The sequence below is a fragment of the Rutilus rutilus genome (assembly GCF_951802725.1).
Source record: "Rutilus rutilus genome assembly, chromosome: 2".
NCBI lineage: Eukaryota > Metazoa > Chordata > Actinopteri > Cypriniformes > Leuciscidae > Rutilus > Rutilus rutilus.
Window position 1 is genome coordinate 57,299,057 of NC_140210.1, and position 18,714 is coordinate 57,317,770.

At 39.8% G+C, this 18,714-nt stretch overlaps 1 protein-coding gene across 2 annotated transcripts; it reads right to left on the minus strand.

Moving 5' to 3' along the window:
- LOC311286334 (adhesion G protein-coupled receptor E3-like) lies at positions 1-18,435 on the minus strand. Of its 2 annotated transcripts, none has more exons than XR_014626534.1 (18): positions 18,308-18,435; positions 16,639-16,704; positions 16,336-16,461; positions 16,104-16,190; positions 15,442-15,978; positions 12,938-13,066; positions 12,759-12,814; positions 9,800-9,889; positions 9,562-9,715; positions 9,296-9,412; positions 8,048-8,250; positions 5,730-5,900; positions 5,456-5,650; positions 2,832-3,049; positions 2,161-2,319; positions 1,868-2,039; positions 1,101-1,773; positions 1-1,015 (listed from the first exon to the last, which is right to left on the minus strand). XR_014626534.1 is itself a non-coding variant. In XM_084402502.1 (18 exons), exons 1-18 carry the CDS (start codon positions 18,333-18,335, stop codon positions 971-973), a joined length of 2,643 nt encoding a protein of 880 aa, XP_084258628.1. In that variant the 5' UTR covers positions 18,336-18,435; the 3' UTR covers positions 1-970. The 2 variants fall into 2 exon arrangements, 1 of the variants encoding a protein (XP_084258628.1); XM_084402502.1 differs by having other exon boundaries at positions 1,101-1,190.
- Positions 18,436-18,714: the final 279 nt, after the last annotated feature.

The window sequence follows — 18,714 nt, forward strand, 5'->3', positions numbered from 1 at the left end:
GAGTAAATCTTGAAATTAAGTGTTATTTCATGTGTTTTTGAGTAAAGGGAAACATCTGTTAATGTTCAGGTATGTTTGACATTTGAAAGAGTTTCTATTATGTTAAAGTTTTGATCGTTACCATTGTGCAGAAGAGTCGGGCTTATGGTTAGGTTGTGAATAACTGCATTTTTTAAATATTTTTATAATATTTTTATAATGTTTTTATAAAACAATATATCTCAAAGTTAAATATAAACAGGGCATATCCATTCACTTAACTTCACACAATTTTGAGAATAAAAAATACTTCAAATAAAAAAGCACATTTCACTAAAAAATTGTGTGTCATAAACTAAATAAATTAGGGCATTTTACATGATTTATTCAGGTAGATTCCAAGAATGAAATCAAGCTTTAACTACTCAAAAATATTATGTGTAATATTGTTACCATCATTTTTTTAAAGTAAATAGCAGTAACATTTTTTACAGTGTAACAAAAACGAACAAAAAACATTCGAGAAAGTGCAACTCGCTCATCAACTGCTTTGTGCCTGAATAAACCAAACGTTGTAAACGAACCTTCTGAGTGAATGATTCAATGACTCACTCGTTAAGACAACGCTTTGCTGCCACCTATTGGTGGTTTTGGTTTCATATTTTAAAGTATATCATTGAATAGATATAATGCGTAGATATAGTGGTAAATATAATGCATTTATGAATAGACTATTAGGAGTGAAATATGAAATAATATTGTTAAATATAACAGACATAGTAAAGTAAAAGATTAAAGATAATAAAGTAATTGCAGTTGCATTGAATATATTTTCTCTTTTTTGTCTCTTTTTTTCTCATTGGCACATGCACTATATGATAAACCCACATCTGCAATATTCCTCAGACGACAACAACCCTTTGTGAATGCTTTGTGAAAGTCTTTTACAGAAAGTGTTCGAGTGCCTTGTGTTCAGGAGTTTGTAAGCACTTTACATCTGTGACTCTGCTGTGCTGCCGTCGCTCCGCAGAGGTTTCTGTGAAAGACAAAGGAAGAATGAAGAAGCTGAAGCCACAAACACAGCATTATAACACTCAAACACACTCACTAGCGTACTGTACCTGACTGCTGCTGGACTGGCTGACACGGTATTCTTCTTTCTTCTTACGTGGACACATTTGGCCAAACATATTGTAATACTCCGTCCTGACCTGAAGGGGGCGACACAACAGCTAAAGCAAATGATGTTTGACTAAATAATAAATTACAGTTTCTGGCCAACCCAAGTTGCTTGCATTCAGAATAGTGGTCGACCGATATGGATTTTACGATGAAATAAACACTGTAACTATCAGTTCACCCAGTAATATGATAAGTGATTTGCACACTGGGAATCATATCATACTTTCCATAAATAAAGAGCAGGTAACGCTAATTTTAAAGTGCACAGAGAATATGACATGAACATGATGTAGTGGCCATTTGGTAATAGCGCAGTTTTAAATCAAGGATTTAAAGATTATGCTTAAAACTGCGCTCAGACGCTGGTGTTCTTAGCGCTGTCAAAATAAAAGTACCATCGATGTCAAAATAAAAGCTGCTTCCGACACTTCTCAGTCAATCAGAAAAACATTGGTCAATGCCAATCACTTAAAAATGCCAAATATTGGTCCTTGGGGATATATCGGTCAACCACTACTTCAGAACACTTGGTATATATGGCATGAATTGCATTTTGTGATCCGTTTGCATCCTTTTTTGGGGGGTGAACTGTCACTTCAAATCACTGAAATCCTGCGAGATACAAAACAAACCACTGTTACCAAACTTTCAGTGTGTCGAAGCCAATTCATCATGTGTTTTCTGCTGTAATGGTGTGTGTAAGAACCTGTTTGGACAGCAGGCAGTGCATGATGAAGATGAGCGCCCCCTGGAGGCTGTTGAGGATGGTGAAGAGGTACAACATGACTTCAGTCCCGTTCTCCTGGAAGAGGAAGAAGCCGAAGACCCACGTCCCGCCCAGAACACACAACTGAGCCACTGCGGTCACCGTAAAACTCCTACAGGGAAACACACACCCAATATAATTCATCAGAACTACTGAGATAAAACAAAATTAAAGATGGACACAAAAACTATAATAGTGTATGAATGATAGTAAAATAGCACACACACACACACCTGATCTGTTTGAGTTTGGAGAGGTCTGGATTGAGACTGGAGAATTTCTTTGCCAGTTTCCACACAGTGATGATGAAGAAGAAACAGTTGAGGATGACGATGATGCAGACGGGTGCGAAAAAACTCAAGATAAAATAACGATCAAGAGAGAGCCAACAGCTGGAATGATAAATCAGTCACATGGTTACAAACACACACACACACACACACACACAAGACTAATTCATCGTTCTTCCCCATTCGTATTCCTTTAGAAAATTTATTATAGACTCGTGAATGATCTGATGTGTTGATGTTTGACCATGAAGTAGCAGAAGGAGAATTCTTCTGAACTACTGGAGATCAGGTGGATGTTGATACCAAATTTTTAAAGGGTAACTCTCGGCAAAATGCAACCTAGGGTCTTTTTGTTAATCTACTAAAGGCAAACTTTCGTTTAAAAGCATAATTAGAATGGAAATGCCACTTTTAAGTTTGACTGTATTTTCTTTTTAGGTTAAATGCCTTGTGAATGGGGCACTTTTATGATAAGTATCACCAGGGGCTTTACACATGAACTCGAGCATCGAGAACATTGTTTGTGTATTGTTTGTGTTTGTGTTGAGTTTACTTTTTGTTTGCTTTTAAAAGAAAGTTTGCCTCATTGAACAGCATTGGTTGCAGAAACTCACTGTCTTTGGGTGCCGTATCCCTTTGGGAAGGCGATGGCAGAGATTATGACGATGATGAGAGGGACTCCGTATCCCACCGCATACATGTGGAGATGTTTTACTGTGGTGTGAAACACCAGCACAACCATCCGGTAGAGCTGAACCCCCTCCAGCAGCATCCAGAAGAACGCAGACAAGAAGAAGAAATGAAGCAGCGCCGCCACAATCGCACACCCAACCTGAGAGAGAAACAGACATGTCAAATCAGCTCCTGTTTGATTACAATAACATTTTACATTTTGTGTTAAATAAGCCAGTGTTATTAGCCATTAACTAACACCAGTGTCTGAAGTGGTGTGCGAAGACCTCCGCATGGGCAGGGGCCAAATTAGTTAAGGGCAAGGGGGGGGAGGATAGGGGTTCTGTAGAAATTGCGTTAGTACATTACATATGTAACCTGAGATGTTCCCTTTCAGAAGGGAACTTTGACACTGTGCCATGGTGTTGACACTATGGGAATGATAATACCCACACCACCATGCTAGGCTGTTAACTTTGGCTCAGGCAAATTCTGAAGGCAGAACGACCTGGATCATCCCTGAAGAACCTGAGATCCTGTGGGGCGTATTACAGAAACGTTCTTTCTTAAGTCTTAAGTTAAGATCTGACAAGTTAATTTAGGATTTTTCACAAATTCATATTACAGAAGCAAATCTTAAGTTGATTTAGGGTTCTTATCCTATCTTACAAAATCTTATCTTATTTGTAGTTAGGAAATTTAAACCCCTCCATTGAGTTCGGTAATCAACTCTCTGGTCTGTTACCAAGCAATCAACGACACACAAACAGCTGGTGTGAAGTAAAACGGAAAAACTGGAGAATGGAGAAACAAAATAAGTGGTGCTTATCATTAAGTGAAGTTTTGATAAGCTTGGTAGAAAGGGCAAAGCCTAATCTTTTTATTTCATAGGAGTCTGTGATTATTTGTCGGAGTTTTGTCGTCAAAGTGCAGCACATCATTTGGGTGTTCACAAAGTCTTTCCACCATCAAACATCTCTTGTATCATTAATACATGTGATGCCATTCTCAGACAGAGCTATTATTGTGTGATTTTTATAGTTGGCTTACAAATAATTTTGAAGTTAGGACACCATTGGGGTTGTCCTAAAGTTAAGACAGTTTTAGGCGTTTTAGGATGCTTCTGTATTACCCTTTTCCTATCTGTAGTTAAGATAAGATTATGCACTTAAGAAAGTAATTTTGTAATAGCTTCTGTCCTAAATGAGGTCCTAACTGAAATTGCCATGGTTAGCAAACAGATAAGATGGGATTCTAAAGTTAGGATCTTTCTGTAATGAATCAGTGTCCAAGCTATAACATTTTAAAAACATGTGTGATGATGACCATCCTGCTGCAACACAGACCCTTGGCAAGAGCCTTAGAAGATGCCGCTCTCCCAGTAGAGTGAACCCTAAAGCCCGGGACACACCAAGCCGACGGTCGGCTCAGTTGTTGTGTCGGCTCAGAGTGTTCCGCACCGTTGACAGAAATTGGTCCTCGGCGGGTTTTTTATCGGCGGATTCGATATGTTGAATCGCCATCGGGCCGTCGGTGAAGGAGGGAACTCTGACTTGCTGTTCAGCTTAGTGAACGAGTCAGAGCACGAGAATAATAGCAAAACAGCGAGCAAAAAGTCAAAACGACACAGATAGAAGGCTGTTCTAATGTTACATCATCTTACCTGAGTGTTCCTTGGCGAATATTTCAATATTGACGTTATATTGAAATAAACAATATATATTGTTAAATATTGACAATATTTAAACGTTAGCATCTTGAATCTGTATGTCCTCAGAGTACAATTAAGGTCATGTGGATCCAAAACTGGATGCCTTTTTTGGGCACAATAAAGTACCAGCTAAGAAACCTGCCTCTCTCATATGAAGATGTACAGCTTCTATGAAGCCTTTCGCCAAGAGAGGATGCAGTTTTTGATTTAGGAACCTTGATTGATCTTGATTTACTGCTGTTTCTAACACCCCATTGAAATGAGGCGAACGGGAGGCAAACTGAATTGTGTAACCTTTTTCCAAAATATTCAGAACCCTCTGAGAAACACTGGGCAGAAGCTGCCACACTGCCACAAAGTTTGACAGAGGGATCACATAGAGTCTACCTGTTCGGGACCCTAAAACAAAGAACTGGCAAGGAAACATCAAACAAGCCCTAGAAAGAGATTGTCCATGAGCAAGGGTGGGTCTACCGTTGGGTGTGTCTGCTCCTCGGGTCACCAATGGTGGCGAAGCAGGCAGAAGCACCCTCTGAGGGCATAGTGGGAGGCCTGGTACACCATGTTGTGGTATGTCCAGACCCTCCGTAAGAAGGTACCTAATATTAGGTCATCTAAACTGAGTCCAAACAAATGTTCCAAGTGTCCTTCCACTGCACTGCGGTGAATTGCAGTTGTAAAGTAATATGGAATATGGAGCACAGGGACATCCGGTTATAAGCATTTTAAAAGGAAAGAAAAGTTCTGACATGAGGCCTATTTGAGCAACAGACTTTTATTTTATATTATTGGTAATATTTATTATTTTCAAATAATTCATTCACGACCAACACTTGTTTTCTCATTCGAACACACCTGATTGTGAGTGCTGGAGATCCCGCAGAGGAAGACGAGGTCTGCGATGAAGAGGCACACGCTCAGATGAAGATGAATGCTGTTTCGGGTCCCTTGGATGGAGCGACAGAACCGAAACGTCAGGATACAGAGAAATAAACAGAGCAGAGACAGAACTAAACCCACAAGCGTGATCAACACCAGCTCAAACGTGTCCTGGAGGAAAGGAAGAGCAAATGGACGTGTTAATATCATCATCATTTAGTCTCAAATCTGAAATATGTCACACATGTACCTGGACAGGGTAGAGGGCCATGAGCAGAGCGAAACTACTGAGATGAGAGTAGGAACACATTGTATGAGTGTCATTAGACCACACCTTCTCACAGCCCTCCCTAGACCACGCCCCCTTTGTCTCATTCCAGAACACACAGGAATAAGCCACACCCTCAGACTCCGCCCTCTCCTGAAGAAGGGAGAAGAAGAGTTTAGGAAATGAGGAATTAGTGAACACCTGCCTGAAAAGTGCCACGAGATCTCGTGATATTAAAACACAACAATATTTCTTGTCAAGTTGAAAAGCAGAGCAAAGAGAACATGGACAAAGCGCTGATAGACAAGACAGAGCATGACATGAAGCAAAGTCTCAGCTTTATGTAAACAGGTCACGTGTTGCGTTTGTCCAGTCAGTAACAGTGACACAGCAAATGTGCAAATAAGGACTTTAACCCAGGGTTTAGGAATGTGTTGTGTGAAACGGAAGCTTATGGAATAACCAGGATTAACTGTTAACCCCGGGTATAGTATGAGCAATGTGAAACGTGAATAAAGACAACCCAGGATTTCATTTACCCAGGGTTTAGAATGACCCGGGGTTAACTATTTCAAATTTGCAAAGCCCTATTATGTACTTTAACAGTGTTGTTAAATAAAACTATATAATTACTTGCATTTGACACTTTATTTGAACCAAATGCTTCATTCTTATTATATATGTTATAATATATGTATTTTAAGTAATTCTAAAGACTTCTGTTCACATCATCATCATTAGCCTCTAGTCCTGTTTGGGACATAGGCCGTCAACAAGAGCTCTCCAACAGTTCCGGTCCTGGGCCAGTCTCTCCAGTTGTCCCCATGATAGTCCCATTTTCTTGGATTCTGCCTCCAAGTCTCGTCGCCAGGTGTTTCGGGGGCGGCCTCTTTTTCTCTTACCTTGAGGGTTCCAGGTGAGCGCCTGTCTGGTGATGCTGTTAGCAGGTTTCCAGAGGATATGGCCAATCCAGGCTGCTGTCTGGTTCTCTCCCACAGTTCCCTGTTACTGATGGTAACTGGCCCTCTGATTCGTAGTATTCGCCTGAGGCAGGTGTTGATGAACGTCTGGATTCTCTTCATGGTTGAGGCTGTTGTTCTCCATGTTTCTGCTCAATATAGGAGTATTGGCTTCACCATGGTATTGAAGAGTCTGATCTTGGTGTGGATGGTCAGGGCACTGGAGTCCCATACCTTCTTCAACTGCTGGAAAGCTGTTCTTGCCTTGCCGATATGCACTCGTACATCTGCATCGGTACCTCCCTGCTTGTCAAAGATGCTGCCGAGGTAGGTGAAACTCTCCACCTCCTCCAGCGCTTCGTCTTCCAGCTTGATGGGTGCTGTGTCGGCTGCGTTGACCTTGAGGACCTTGGTCTTCCCTTTGTGGATGTTCAGCCCAATGCGTAAGGAATTCTCTGCCACAGTGTTGGTCTTCTCCTGCATCTGTTACTGGGTGTGCAAGAGAAGTGCCAGGTCATCGGCAAAGTCGCTGTTTCCATAGGGTCCACTGAATACCGTTCCTTCTTTGTGCTGTTGATGTCCTCATGACCCAGTCTATGGTAAGCAGAAACAGGAAAGGAGAAAGCAAGCACCCCTGTCTTACGCCAGTCCGCACTCGGAAGTTGTCCGTGGCTTGTGTGCCGTGGATCACTCTGCAGGACAGTCCTTCGTATGAGTTCTGGATGATATCGGCGATCTTTATGGGTACTCCATAATGTCGTAGAAGCTTCCAGAGTGTCTGCCTGTCCACACTGTCAAATGCTTTTCGTAGTCAATGAACAGATTGTTCACATAGGTCTAGTTTTTTTCCACAAAACACATCAGATTACTCGATTATTCGTCAAAATAATCGACCGAGTACTCGATTACCAAAAAAAATTAGAAACACCCTTAGATTAGTTTCAAAATGTTACTGTATTATTTTGCATTTTGTGTCTTTCAGTCGAATAAAATACTATTTTTTCAGTCATATATTTCATCATTGAAGACTTCATAAAAATAATGTTAAAATATCATCTTGTCTTTTTATCGTGAACCCAATATTGTGTATCCTCAAACTAAGTGTTTCATCACACCCCTAATAATTATAAATCAATGATACTAAAATAAGACTGGTGGAGCATCTTGGGCCAGAAACAAACCAGCTACTTGCTGGTCATACCAGCTTAATGTGGTCATGCTGGTTTTTGGAACATAATATGGTGAACCAGCTAGAATCCAGCTTAAACCGGATTTTCAAACAGGGAATGCACATTTATTTGGTTTTTCATCTGTATCTATTAAACTGTTTATCTTCTTCACCTGCTCGTGTGTAAAGATGATCGTCACCGGCTCAGACAGCTGTTTGGTTTCTGGATTACTGACGACGACCGTCACCACCTTCGAGTTGAGCTGATAAGTGATGTTTCTCTCTCTATCGTCTGATCTCTCTCTGCTCATCGTGTGAAACTGATCGCTGGATGAGTTCATATCTTTAAAACTGACCAGCGCCACAAATGCAAAACCTAAAAGTCAATAACATTTAGAGTCTTGAATGCGTTCATGCTTTGATAACTACATATACCGTAAAACTTCAAATAATAGCCGAGTCCCAAATAGCCGAGTCCCTCTTTTACACGCATGGTGTGGCTACAGGTTTGGATAAATAAAGGCCGGTCTCAAATAGAGGCCAGGTTTGTTTTTTATTTTCGAGTTGTATTTAATCTTCTAAAACCCGTCAGACTGTATGTTTAAGCCAGTTCTATGGAGCAGATTGCGCACACAAGAGAGCCCTGCACATCTGGGCGGGAGCTGTTAGCGCAAGCAAGGCAGGCAGAGTTAGCGGAGGCCGGAGAGGGAGAAGTGGAGGAGAGCAACGAGGAGGAGGAATTCGCCAATTGCCCATTGCTGTCACATCGTTTGTTTTTTTTATGCTGCCAATAATCTAAAGGGGGTTGCACACCATATGAGAAGCGCAGCGCCGCGTCTTGTCTATGACAACCTCGAAACGCGAGACAGAAATCAAATTCTATAGACATCTCTAATGTTAAATGTTACGTTTTCTGGTAATAATCACACACCAAATGTGCGCACACCACGGATCTATGTAAGTGCCGCTCACATAAAGCCGTTTCTCAAACCGATCCCGAGTACCAAATTGACTTGTTTTTCATGGCCTGCTTTTTTTTATCTTACACCGGACGCGCACTTTGTCAGTTTATGGCCAGCAATATTGTTATGTTTAAGTATATTATGGAATTAAGATAATGTCTGTACTATGTTATGATTGTACTGTACAATTAAATACAATCGTTGCTTAGTCTGCATTCTGAATTTACTTTACCTCAGAGCGTCCGTTAACTGAATGAATTGAAAAAATTGTTAATTTGTTAAACACAAACACAGATATGGTAACCTCCTACTGTCATGCTCATCTCAACACTAAATTAAAGGCCTGTCTCATATAGACGCCTGTCTCAAATACAAGCCGGTGCAGTTCGGCGATTTGGGAAAATAAAAGCCCAGGCTATTATTTGAAGTTTTACGGTATGTGCATGCGTGTATTTGTACCTGGATATGATTTCCCTACAACTGTTTCCCAGCTGGTGTTGAAGAAGGCGTAGTCTGTGCTCAGAGTGACACGCCCACTGGGCGGAGTCTGATTCCGTGTGACTGCAACCTCAGCGACTGTGATTCACATGATCATACAGAACAACTGCTTTCAGTACTTCTTCTAGTACTCAATATCGGTTTCATTTTATGCACATTTGAAACACAGTATTTCCATTCAGTAACACAATGAGATAATGTGTAAACTGTAAATGTTTGTGTCTCACAGGTGTTGTGCGTCTCCGTCCTGGTCACAGGCTCTTTAAGCTGAGGTCCAATCAGATGCATGCTGTTCTCCACCGTGTCCAGAAACTGACTCAGCGTCTCGCCGTCAGCGATGTTCCCATCCGACAGCAGATCATTGGAGGAATTGCAAAAGTTCTGTGAAATTAATTTCATTCAGCCACTGTGCAAGTGCATGTACACAAACTACTATGAGAATATATCATGCAGTGTGTGTTTAACCTCGAGTAACCGCTCCGCTGTGAAATGTTCTCCCTGTGTGTTATTCAGAGACTCACAGCTATTCTTCAACAGTGACATCAAATGCTTCAACTGAAAGAAGACAGAAATCAAATTCTATAGACATCTTTAATGTTAAATGTTACGTTTTCTCGTAATAATCACACACCAAATGTGCGCACACCACTGATCTATATAAGTGCCGCTCACATAAAGCCGGTTCTCAAACCGATCCTGAGTACCAAATTGACTAGTTTTTCATGGCCCATTGCATTAAACGGTCAAATACATACAAAATATTTGTAAAAATGTCTGTGTTGGCGAGAGTAAACACAGTTTTGGAACATAAAAATTTGAGAAAGAACACCTTGCTGTTATGTTCTCTGTTTCTGTGCACACACACAGGAAGTGTGTGAAAAGGATCATTGCATATCAAAACATCAAACAAGTGTGCATACATAAATTATTATACACTCTTGCAGGCCATCTTATCAGCTATCCCCCAAACTGTACAGTTGATGACTTGGTTAATCATTACAACCTGGCCCTGTCACGTAGTCTTGTCCCCCTCATCACTCGATCTGTCTCCTTCTCCTGTCCTGCTCCCTGGTTCACTGCTGAACTCCGCCTCATGAAGGCCACAGGGCGGAGGATGGAGAGGTGCTATAAAAAATCTGGCCCCACTGTCCACCAGGTAGCCTACAACAACCATGTTAAGAGCTACAAAGATGCTCTGTCCAAGGCAAAAAATAACTATTACTCTACACTCATTGGGAACCAACAACATCATCCTAGACAGCTTTTTTCCACTATCAACCGCCTACTCTGCCCACCTGACCCTCCTCAACCATCTGACGCTGCTGGCCTATGCTCCAGATTCCTGGATTTCTTCCAGAAAAAGGTAGAAACCATCCACCAACAACTGCAGCTGTCCAGCTCCTCTCACCCAACCACACTACCACTGCTTGACACAAACTCTTCAACTGTCTTCACGCCGCAGGACTGCCTCTCCTCTTTCTCCCCGCTCAAAACAGCTCAAGTTCTTGAGCTCGTGTCAAAAGCAAAGGCCACGACCAGCAAACAGGATCCAATGCCGACTGCCTTGGTTAAGGCATGTCTTCCAACTCTGGATCCCACACTGGTCAACATCATCAACACCTCGCTGTCTTCTGGTGGTGGTCCCCACCAGCTCTAAAACTGCTGCGGTGATCCCTACACTTAAAAAAACAGGCCTGAACCAAGATGATCCAAACCACTACCGCCCAATCTCCAACCTACCTTTCATATGCAAGTTATTGGAAAGGGCTGTGGCTTCCCAACTCAACCATCATATGCTACATCTGGTTTCAGGACACATCATAGCACAGAAACTGCCCTCATCAAAATCACAAATGACCTTCTCATGGCAGCTGACTCTGGCCATGTCAGCATCTTAATTCTTCTTGACCTCTCTGCAGCCTTCGATACAGTCTCCCATTCCATTCTCCTCTCTGAACTCATTGGCCTCACTGGTACTGTGTATTCCTGGTTTAAATCCTATCTCACCAACAGGCATAATACACCACCCTTAAGGGCATTTGCTCTGAACTGGCGCCAGTCTTACATGGCGTGCCACAAGGATCGGTGCTTGGCCCACTACTATTTAATATTTACATGCTACCTCTTGGGATGATCATCCGGAAACATGGATTACACTTCCACTGCTACGCTGATGACACCCAGCTCTACATCAGTACTAAGCCTTCTACTCCTCTTCCACCAGTGCCACTTATCAACTGCCTGAAGGACATAAAGCACTGGCTGGACAGTAACCTTCTCAAACTCAACAAAGACAAAACAGAACTCATGGTGTTTGCCCCACTGGCACTTCTTAAAAATGTTGATGACATCATACTGGATGTGGATGGCTGCTCAATCTCTGCATCTCCTCAAGTACGCAACCTGGGCGTCATCATGGACTCCACTCTCTCCTTCCAACAACACATCAAAAACACTACTAAAATTGCCTTTTACCATCTTAAGAACTTCTCCAGACTCCGACAGTGCCTCCATGGACTTGAACCCCAGTGCATTACTGATCTACTCCATCCCTACACTCAGTCACGGTCCCTGCGGTCCTCTGACAAGGACCTGCTCGCTGTCCCTAAGTCCAGGCTCCGGACATTTGGTGATAGAGCCTTCTGTGTTGGTGCACCGTCACTCTGGAACAAGCTTCCTCTTGACATCCGCTCTGCCTCCTCTCTAATAAGCTTTAAAAACCAGCTTAAAACACAGCTCTTCACTGAGGCCTATGTGCTTTAGCTCCCCTGGCTTCACACCTCTCTCCTCTTATCCCCCTCCCCTTTCTCTTGTTGTTTGTTAAGCGTCCTTGGGTTCTGTGAAAGGCGCTATATAAATTAAAGTTATTATTATTATTATTTGATTACTTTATTTAAATTTCTGTAGTATTTCTTACCAGAATACTACTGTTAGACCCACCTGAAAAACTAAATATATATTTTTCATTTGTCTCTTTATTCTATTGTCTTTATTTGTGCTATTGTTTGCAATTTTTTTATTTGTTCTTATTTTATTACTGACTGTTTACTTGTCTTTTTTTGAGAATTTAGTACTAAGTTTAAATAAAGCCTACCTGTGCTGTGTGTAATCAAAATTTCAAACAATTATGAGATAATAATTTAAAAAAACCTATATGGCAGTTTTTTCCCTGTGGTATCGAAAATGGTATTGAATATCGATATTTTTCAAGGTATTGTATCGAAGTTAGAAATTCCAGTATCCTGACAACTCTAGTTTTTTCTCCACAAAGAAATGAGAACACATATCAAATATGAATAATATATGAACATTAAATGCTATTTTAAGAATGTTTTATCTTAACATAACATAATAATAATAATAATAATAATAATAATAATAATATAATTATAACAATCATAATAAGCAGAAGTACACATTCTACCTTCTTCGGTGTGTGTTCTGCATCAGGCGGAGGTTTAAACTGATCACAGTCCAGTTCTGTGCACAACATCAGGAAAGACCAAAATAACTAAAAAGCCTTCAGTGCACTGATTAACTTCTACAAGATTCTCGTTAGCGGCTGCATAATGAACAGAGCAATCTCCCTGCTGTAACACTCACCGATGCATTTTGACTGGTTGTTGCCGTAGTTGCTGTAACCCGGGTCACATTCGCAGATGAAGCTGCCTGGGTGATTTCTGCACACTGCGTTTGTGCCGCAAACATCTGGATCTTTACACTCATCGATGTCTGTGTGAGAGAGAGAGATAGAAAAGATGGGGTGAGAGAACATTCTTAGAATATTAATAATATTTGAATTAATGTCATTTTAAAGTGCTCTTATTATGCCCTTTTATGAAATCTTGATTTTGTTTTTGGGGTGTACTAGAATATGCTTTCATGTTTTTCATATATTTTACATTATTGCAGCACCTCTCTCCCTAGTCTGTCTCGAATGCGTCTTTAGTTCCTGTTTCCATGAAGCCCCTCCTTCCGAAATACAAAATGTGCTGTGATTGGTTAGCTGGCCCAGTGTGTTGTGATTGGCAGCGCTTGTTCGGGAAATTTCACGCCCTTACTATAACCGAGAGTTCATCTGCTCAGGTGTAAATATTAACCCTTTAACTGTCACCCCCCCCCCCCCCCCTTTTTTCGCATAGACAAAAATATCACTATACAAACTTAAATAGTTGTAATTCAAGAATGCTTTGGAATATAGACATATGGTTGGTCTTGTTTTTAAGAAGACATTTGCCAGATTATTGTAGAAGTGAAATAAATTATGAAAGTGAAACAGAAAAAAAGTTATATAAGTTTGAGTTTATAAAAATATATAATGTAAAAATATAATTATTTATATAAAATATATATATTACAAAATATATTTTACTCTAAAACTGCTAGAAAATTAAAGCCAAAAATTGTTAAAACCTAAACAAGTTGTGTTCCAAATTTTAGGTTGATATCTCAAAAAATGAGCTTTCAGTAAGATTTTATTTGGGCGCAGTACCAAACTTTTTCACTAGATGGACAGCCAGCTTCCTTACTGACCATATAAGGGCGCCTCCATTTTCATATATGTTTTGAGTGATCTGAACCATGTATTTCCATAATTTCATGCAATTTATGAAGTATACATCCTATTCAGAAATAGTATGGGTGTTTTGGCAGTATTTGATTTGATTTCAACCTCTCATAAACATAAAAAGAGCACATATGTGCGTTATAGCTCGCTGCCGCGTCACAAATCGAGAATCCATAATATTTTTCTTTATATTCTAAACATTTTCAGACCTTTTTTTCTCATAAAATTTAATTGGTGTTATCTTTGGAACTCTTGGCATGAAAACAAACTGAGGTTTCTACCAATCTTTCATGATTTTTCATGTTTATATCTATTTCAAAATAAAGGCCTAAACACGCCTAATGAATATGAAATATTCTTGTTGCAAATTGATAAATTACTGCTCCTCTGTAATTTATTTTAAAAAACAGCCACCAAATATGAAAACTAGAGATTGTAAGCTTTCAAATGATATATAGTTTGTCAATATTACTTTAGGTTTTTACTAAGATATTATTGTTCTAAATATATATGAGCAAACGTCCCACCTGTGGGATGGTGACAGTTAAGGGGGAAGGGTGGCGTCAATTTCAAACCAATTCAAGCCTGATTCAGACTTAAGAATGTTAACAAACAAGAGGATCGTCCAGAACGGATTTCATGCACGGATTTATAATGTATAATTTTCTTATACATTTTTAGATACGATGTTATACACCATTTCATCATGATATTTATCGGAAAACTCTGGTAATACAAACTGTAATCGATCACAAAACCATGGTTAATATTACTAAAGGGCGGTGAACAGTCTTACAAAAGCGAGAGCTTAAACGCCATGTCAACAACACTAATGTTGGCTAGCATGCGAACAGCTTTGCCTTTTGTTTACATCGTAGCAACCACATAAAACTTATAATTGGAACTGTTAATTGAAAACGCAACTACAAATAATAAGACATACTTGCAATTTGTGATCCACAAACAACAGATTGTCCCGAAAAAGTTGGATCTGCTCCGTTTCAGGAGAAGTTTTTGTGCGTAGCCTGCATTGTACTATCTTATAGTTTCTGGAAGCTGTTCTCCATAAAATGTGCAGCACACAGACAAACGTTTGGGTTATATAATGTTTAGGAACAGTGTTTAAAATCAAGTTTAACCACTCTCGTCAACCTTAGGAAGATGAAATGAGTTTTGGAAACGGGATGGACACAACAGTGTCTCTTTGGCATAGCGACACCACAGTCTTCTCTAATGCAGCTCAACCAGGCCTCGCACCTTTTGGGGGGTTTTACGTGGGCGGGATTATTTAAATGAGAAACATTATGACTTCACAAATCCCATAAAAAAGCGTTGAGGTACAAACGAGTAGTCCGTTGTAGTTCTTGGAAAGTGGATTCTGTTAAATAAAATATCTCCCTTTGGGGTGGACTTTGAGCTTTGTAACCTTGCAGATCTTTTTTATGCTCAAACAGCAACATTACACACTAACTAAAGTTGAATAAGTGGAAAAGCATAATAAGACGTATAGCATAATATAGCATAATAGGATAAAAGGCACCTTCACATTTTGATTCAGAGCCAGTTGAGTTCCGAAAGTCCATCTCAGTTGAGCTCAGCATGTCTATTTCATCATCTCTGTCAATATACATATCATTTGTGGTCTGAAAGTCCATAATATCAGTTGTGGTCTGAAAGTCCATCTCAGTTGAGCTCAGCATGTCTATTTCAAGTCTCTCAGTATACATATCAGTTGTGGTCTGAAAGTCCATATCAGTTGTGTTCTGAAAGTCCATAATATCAGTTATGGTCTGCAAGTCCATAATATCAGTTGTGGTCTGCAAGTCCATAATATCAGTTGTGGTCTGAAAGTCCATCTCAGTTGTGGTCTGCATGTCCATTTCACCATCTCTCTGAATCTCCATTTCATCCCCCCAATCAAACTCATCATCAACAGGTAAGCCCCAGAAGTCCAATTTAGGATAGTCCTCATCAGCTAAATAGTCATCAGGTAAATTCAGAACAAACATATCAGTTGTGTTCTCCAACTCCACATCACCAGAGCCGGAAAATGTTTCATCGGCACACTTGTTTATATCTGACAGGAAAGAAAGAGCATTTGGCATGAATTATTGTTTTAGAACAAATTATATAATTATAATTATAATACTTATAAGTTTTGTAAGTAATTTTGGAGTGTCTGCTAAAAATAAAAAAGGGTACCTTCACATTCTGCTTCAGAGCCAGTTGAGCTCTCCAACTCCATATTGCCAGAGCCGGAAAATCCCTTCCCGGGACACTTGTTTACATCTGACAGGAGGGAAAGAAAGCAGTTGGCAAATTATGAACTGCAAATATTGTGTCATTAATTATCAAATGCGTTTATGTTTTGTAAAAAACAGGATTAAAGTTTCTACTAAATGAATATGGTGTACTCCTCAATCCTCTCTAATACCTGTACACTGGGTTGGGACCCTCATTATGAACCCTTGAACACAGGCGCAGGAGTAACTTCCATGTGTATTGACACACTCGGAGTGATCGCCACACACACTCGGAGAAGTTGCACACTCATCCTCATCTGAACAACAGACAGAGTGGATTGAGGAAGGAAACATGTCAATATAAAGTTTAAAAAAAACTACAACTACAGTGACGCATACTCCCGCTTTTAAATGTGCAGACCATTAAAAACTTCATTAGTTGAACTGTTCATTTAAAAATTTTTTATTTAATCAAACCACAAGGTCATAATTACCAACACATTTCATTTGAACACGTTTAAATCCAATGAGACATCCACTACATGACGGCAGAAAGAGACCTGGGAAGAGAAAGAAAAAAATACAGTGATAGTAAAAACTCACAATAACTTTGTGAGAGTTTTTTTTTAGCTATAATTTTTACGTATGGTTAACATCATTAAATGTGTGCAATTAGCCAAATCGCATTTGATGAGACAAACGTTATAAATTCGACTAAGCATGTTGTGGAAAAACATACAACAATGCCCTTTTTTATTCCACAGGAATTCGCGGTTTCACACGTTCTTACAATTTAAAAGTTAACAGTCATATCCCTCAGCGATTCATATTGGTTTTGATTTCTTAAACAAATTCATCTGTAAGTTTTTCAAATGTAAAATTTGTAAGTGATAAGATATTCAAAATTTTAGCCTCTTCCAAATATTTACTGCATTTTTAACGTTTGTTAAACTTCGGTGTTAATCTGCATACCATGTACTTTAGTTCAGTTGTTAAAGACAACCTGTATTGATTTATTGCAAATGTGAAATTGTCATTTTGAGTGCCACTTTGACGAAGCTATATTTTGTTTTCTGTTGTATACCTGTATGAGGCAGAGAAAATTGTAAAACTTTGAGCCTCATGGCTGTAAATAAAAACTCATATCATATTCGTAGCTAATTTGGCTTCTGGTGACAAAATATTTTCTGAAATCTGAAAGCGCGGATGATCTGAAAACACAGACAAGTGTGCTGGAGTGCCGCGATCTTCATTTGAGATTTTCTACTTAAATTAAAGTGTCATTCAGTCGGTTTCCGTTCTGTCACGAGCAGCTTGGGCTGTTTGTGCGACTAAATCTGCGAACAAAACGCAGGCTGATATTGTCACACCACGATCATTCTGCAGGATCTCATTTGCAAGTGCACTGATTGTGTACCAGTCTCCGATAGGATATACCTGGCATGTATTACGTTTATTGCTCTTGTAAGTGCAACAGATGTGCCAATTATTGTCATGTCTGCATTGTAATGCACAACTTTGCCTCTCCTTGTTATAAAACAATGTGCATCCAAACAACTTTAGCCAATGTAACCTCCTATGGTTAAGTAATAATGTGCAAATATTACTGGCCCATTTTGAGGTGAACTAATATGCAAGACTAGTCTTACATGTCACTGTTTATAACACAGAGCGTTCATCCTTTGCTGGGATGCTTAAAAAATATTGGTGGCATAAATTAAGAGTATAGGCTACCCACTTCTCCAGGCACCATGGGATTATCAAAAATTGTTAAGTGTGTGCGTGTGTGTGTTGTCATGTAGGCTATGGGCTGATTGTCTTGGCTTGCATCCATGAAATATTGTAATGTTATAGGCCTACTGCATATTGAGAAAATTTAGATCAGTATTGCACAACAATCAGGAGACGGGGACCCCCCTGAATATTGACGGGTATTTAACACACTGGTTGTGAATAATATCCTCGAAGTCTCTCTGGTTTCAAGTTTCTAACAACGTAAATCATCGATCTTAAAGAAGAAGTCTTGTTTAACACAGACAGGCACAGACTGTACTTGTGGTCTTTGGCACATGTTCCCAGCTGCTGTCTGACTACTAATCCAAATAAAGTGCGTCAGAAATACACTCCAGATGTGAACAGAGTGAAACAATATAGGCTACTCACCCAAAAGAAGTTTCCATTTTAGCTCCATGTTCGGAAACAGTTAGGGACTGTTTGGTACTTATGGAATGGACCACTGGAGGAAAATAGGAGAGGGTCTTGTCTTTTTTTTTTTTTTTTGAGGGGAGGATCTTGTCTTTTTATTCTTTTTGAGGGGAGGGTCTTGTCTTTTTATTCTTGTTGAGGGGAGGGCTTGTCTTTTTATTCTTGTTGAGGGGAGGGTCTTGTCTTTTTATTCTTTTTGAGGGGAGGGTCTTGTCTTTTTATTCTTGTTGAGGGGAGGGTCTTGTCTTTTTTTTTTTTTTTTGAGGGGAGGATCTTGTCTTTTTATTCTTTTTGAGGGGAGGGTCTTGTCTTTTTATTCTTGTTGAGGGGAGGGTCTTGTCTTTTTTTTTTTTTTTGAGGGGAGG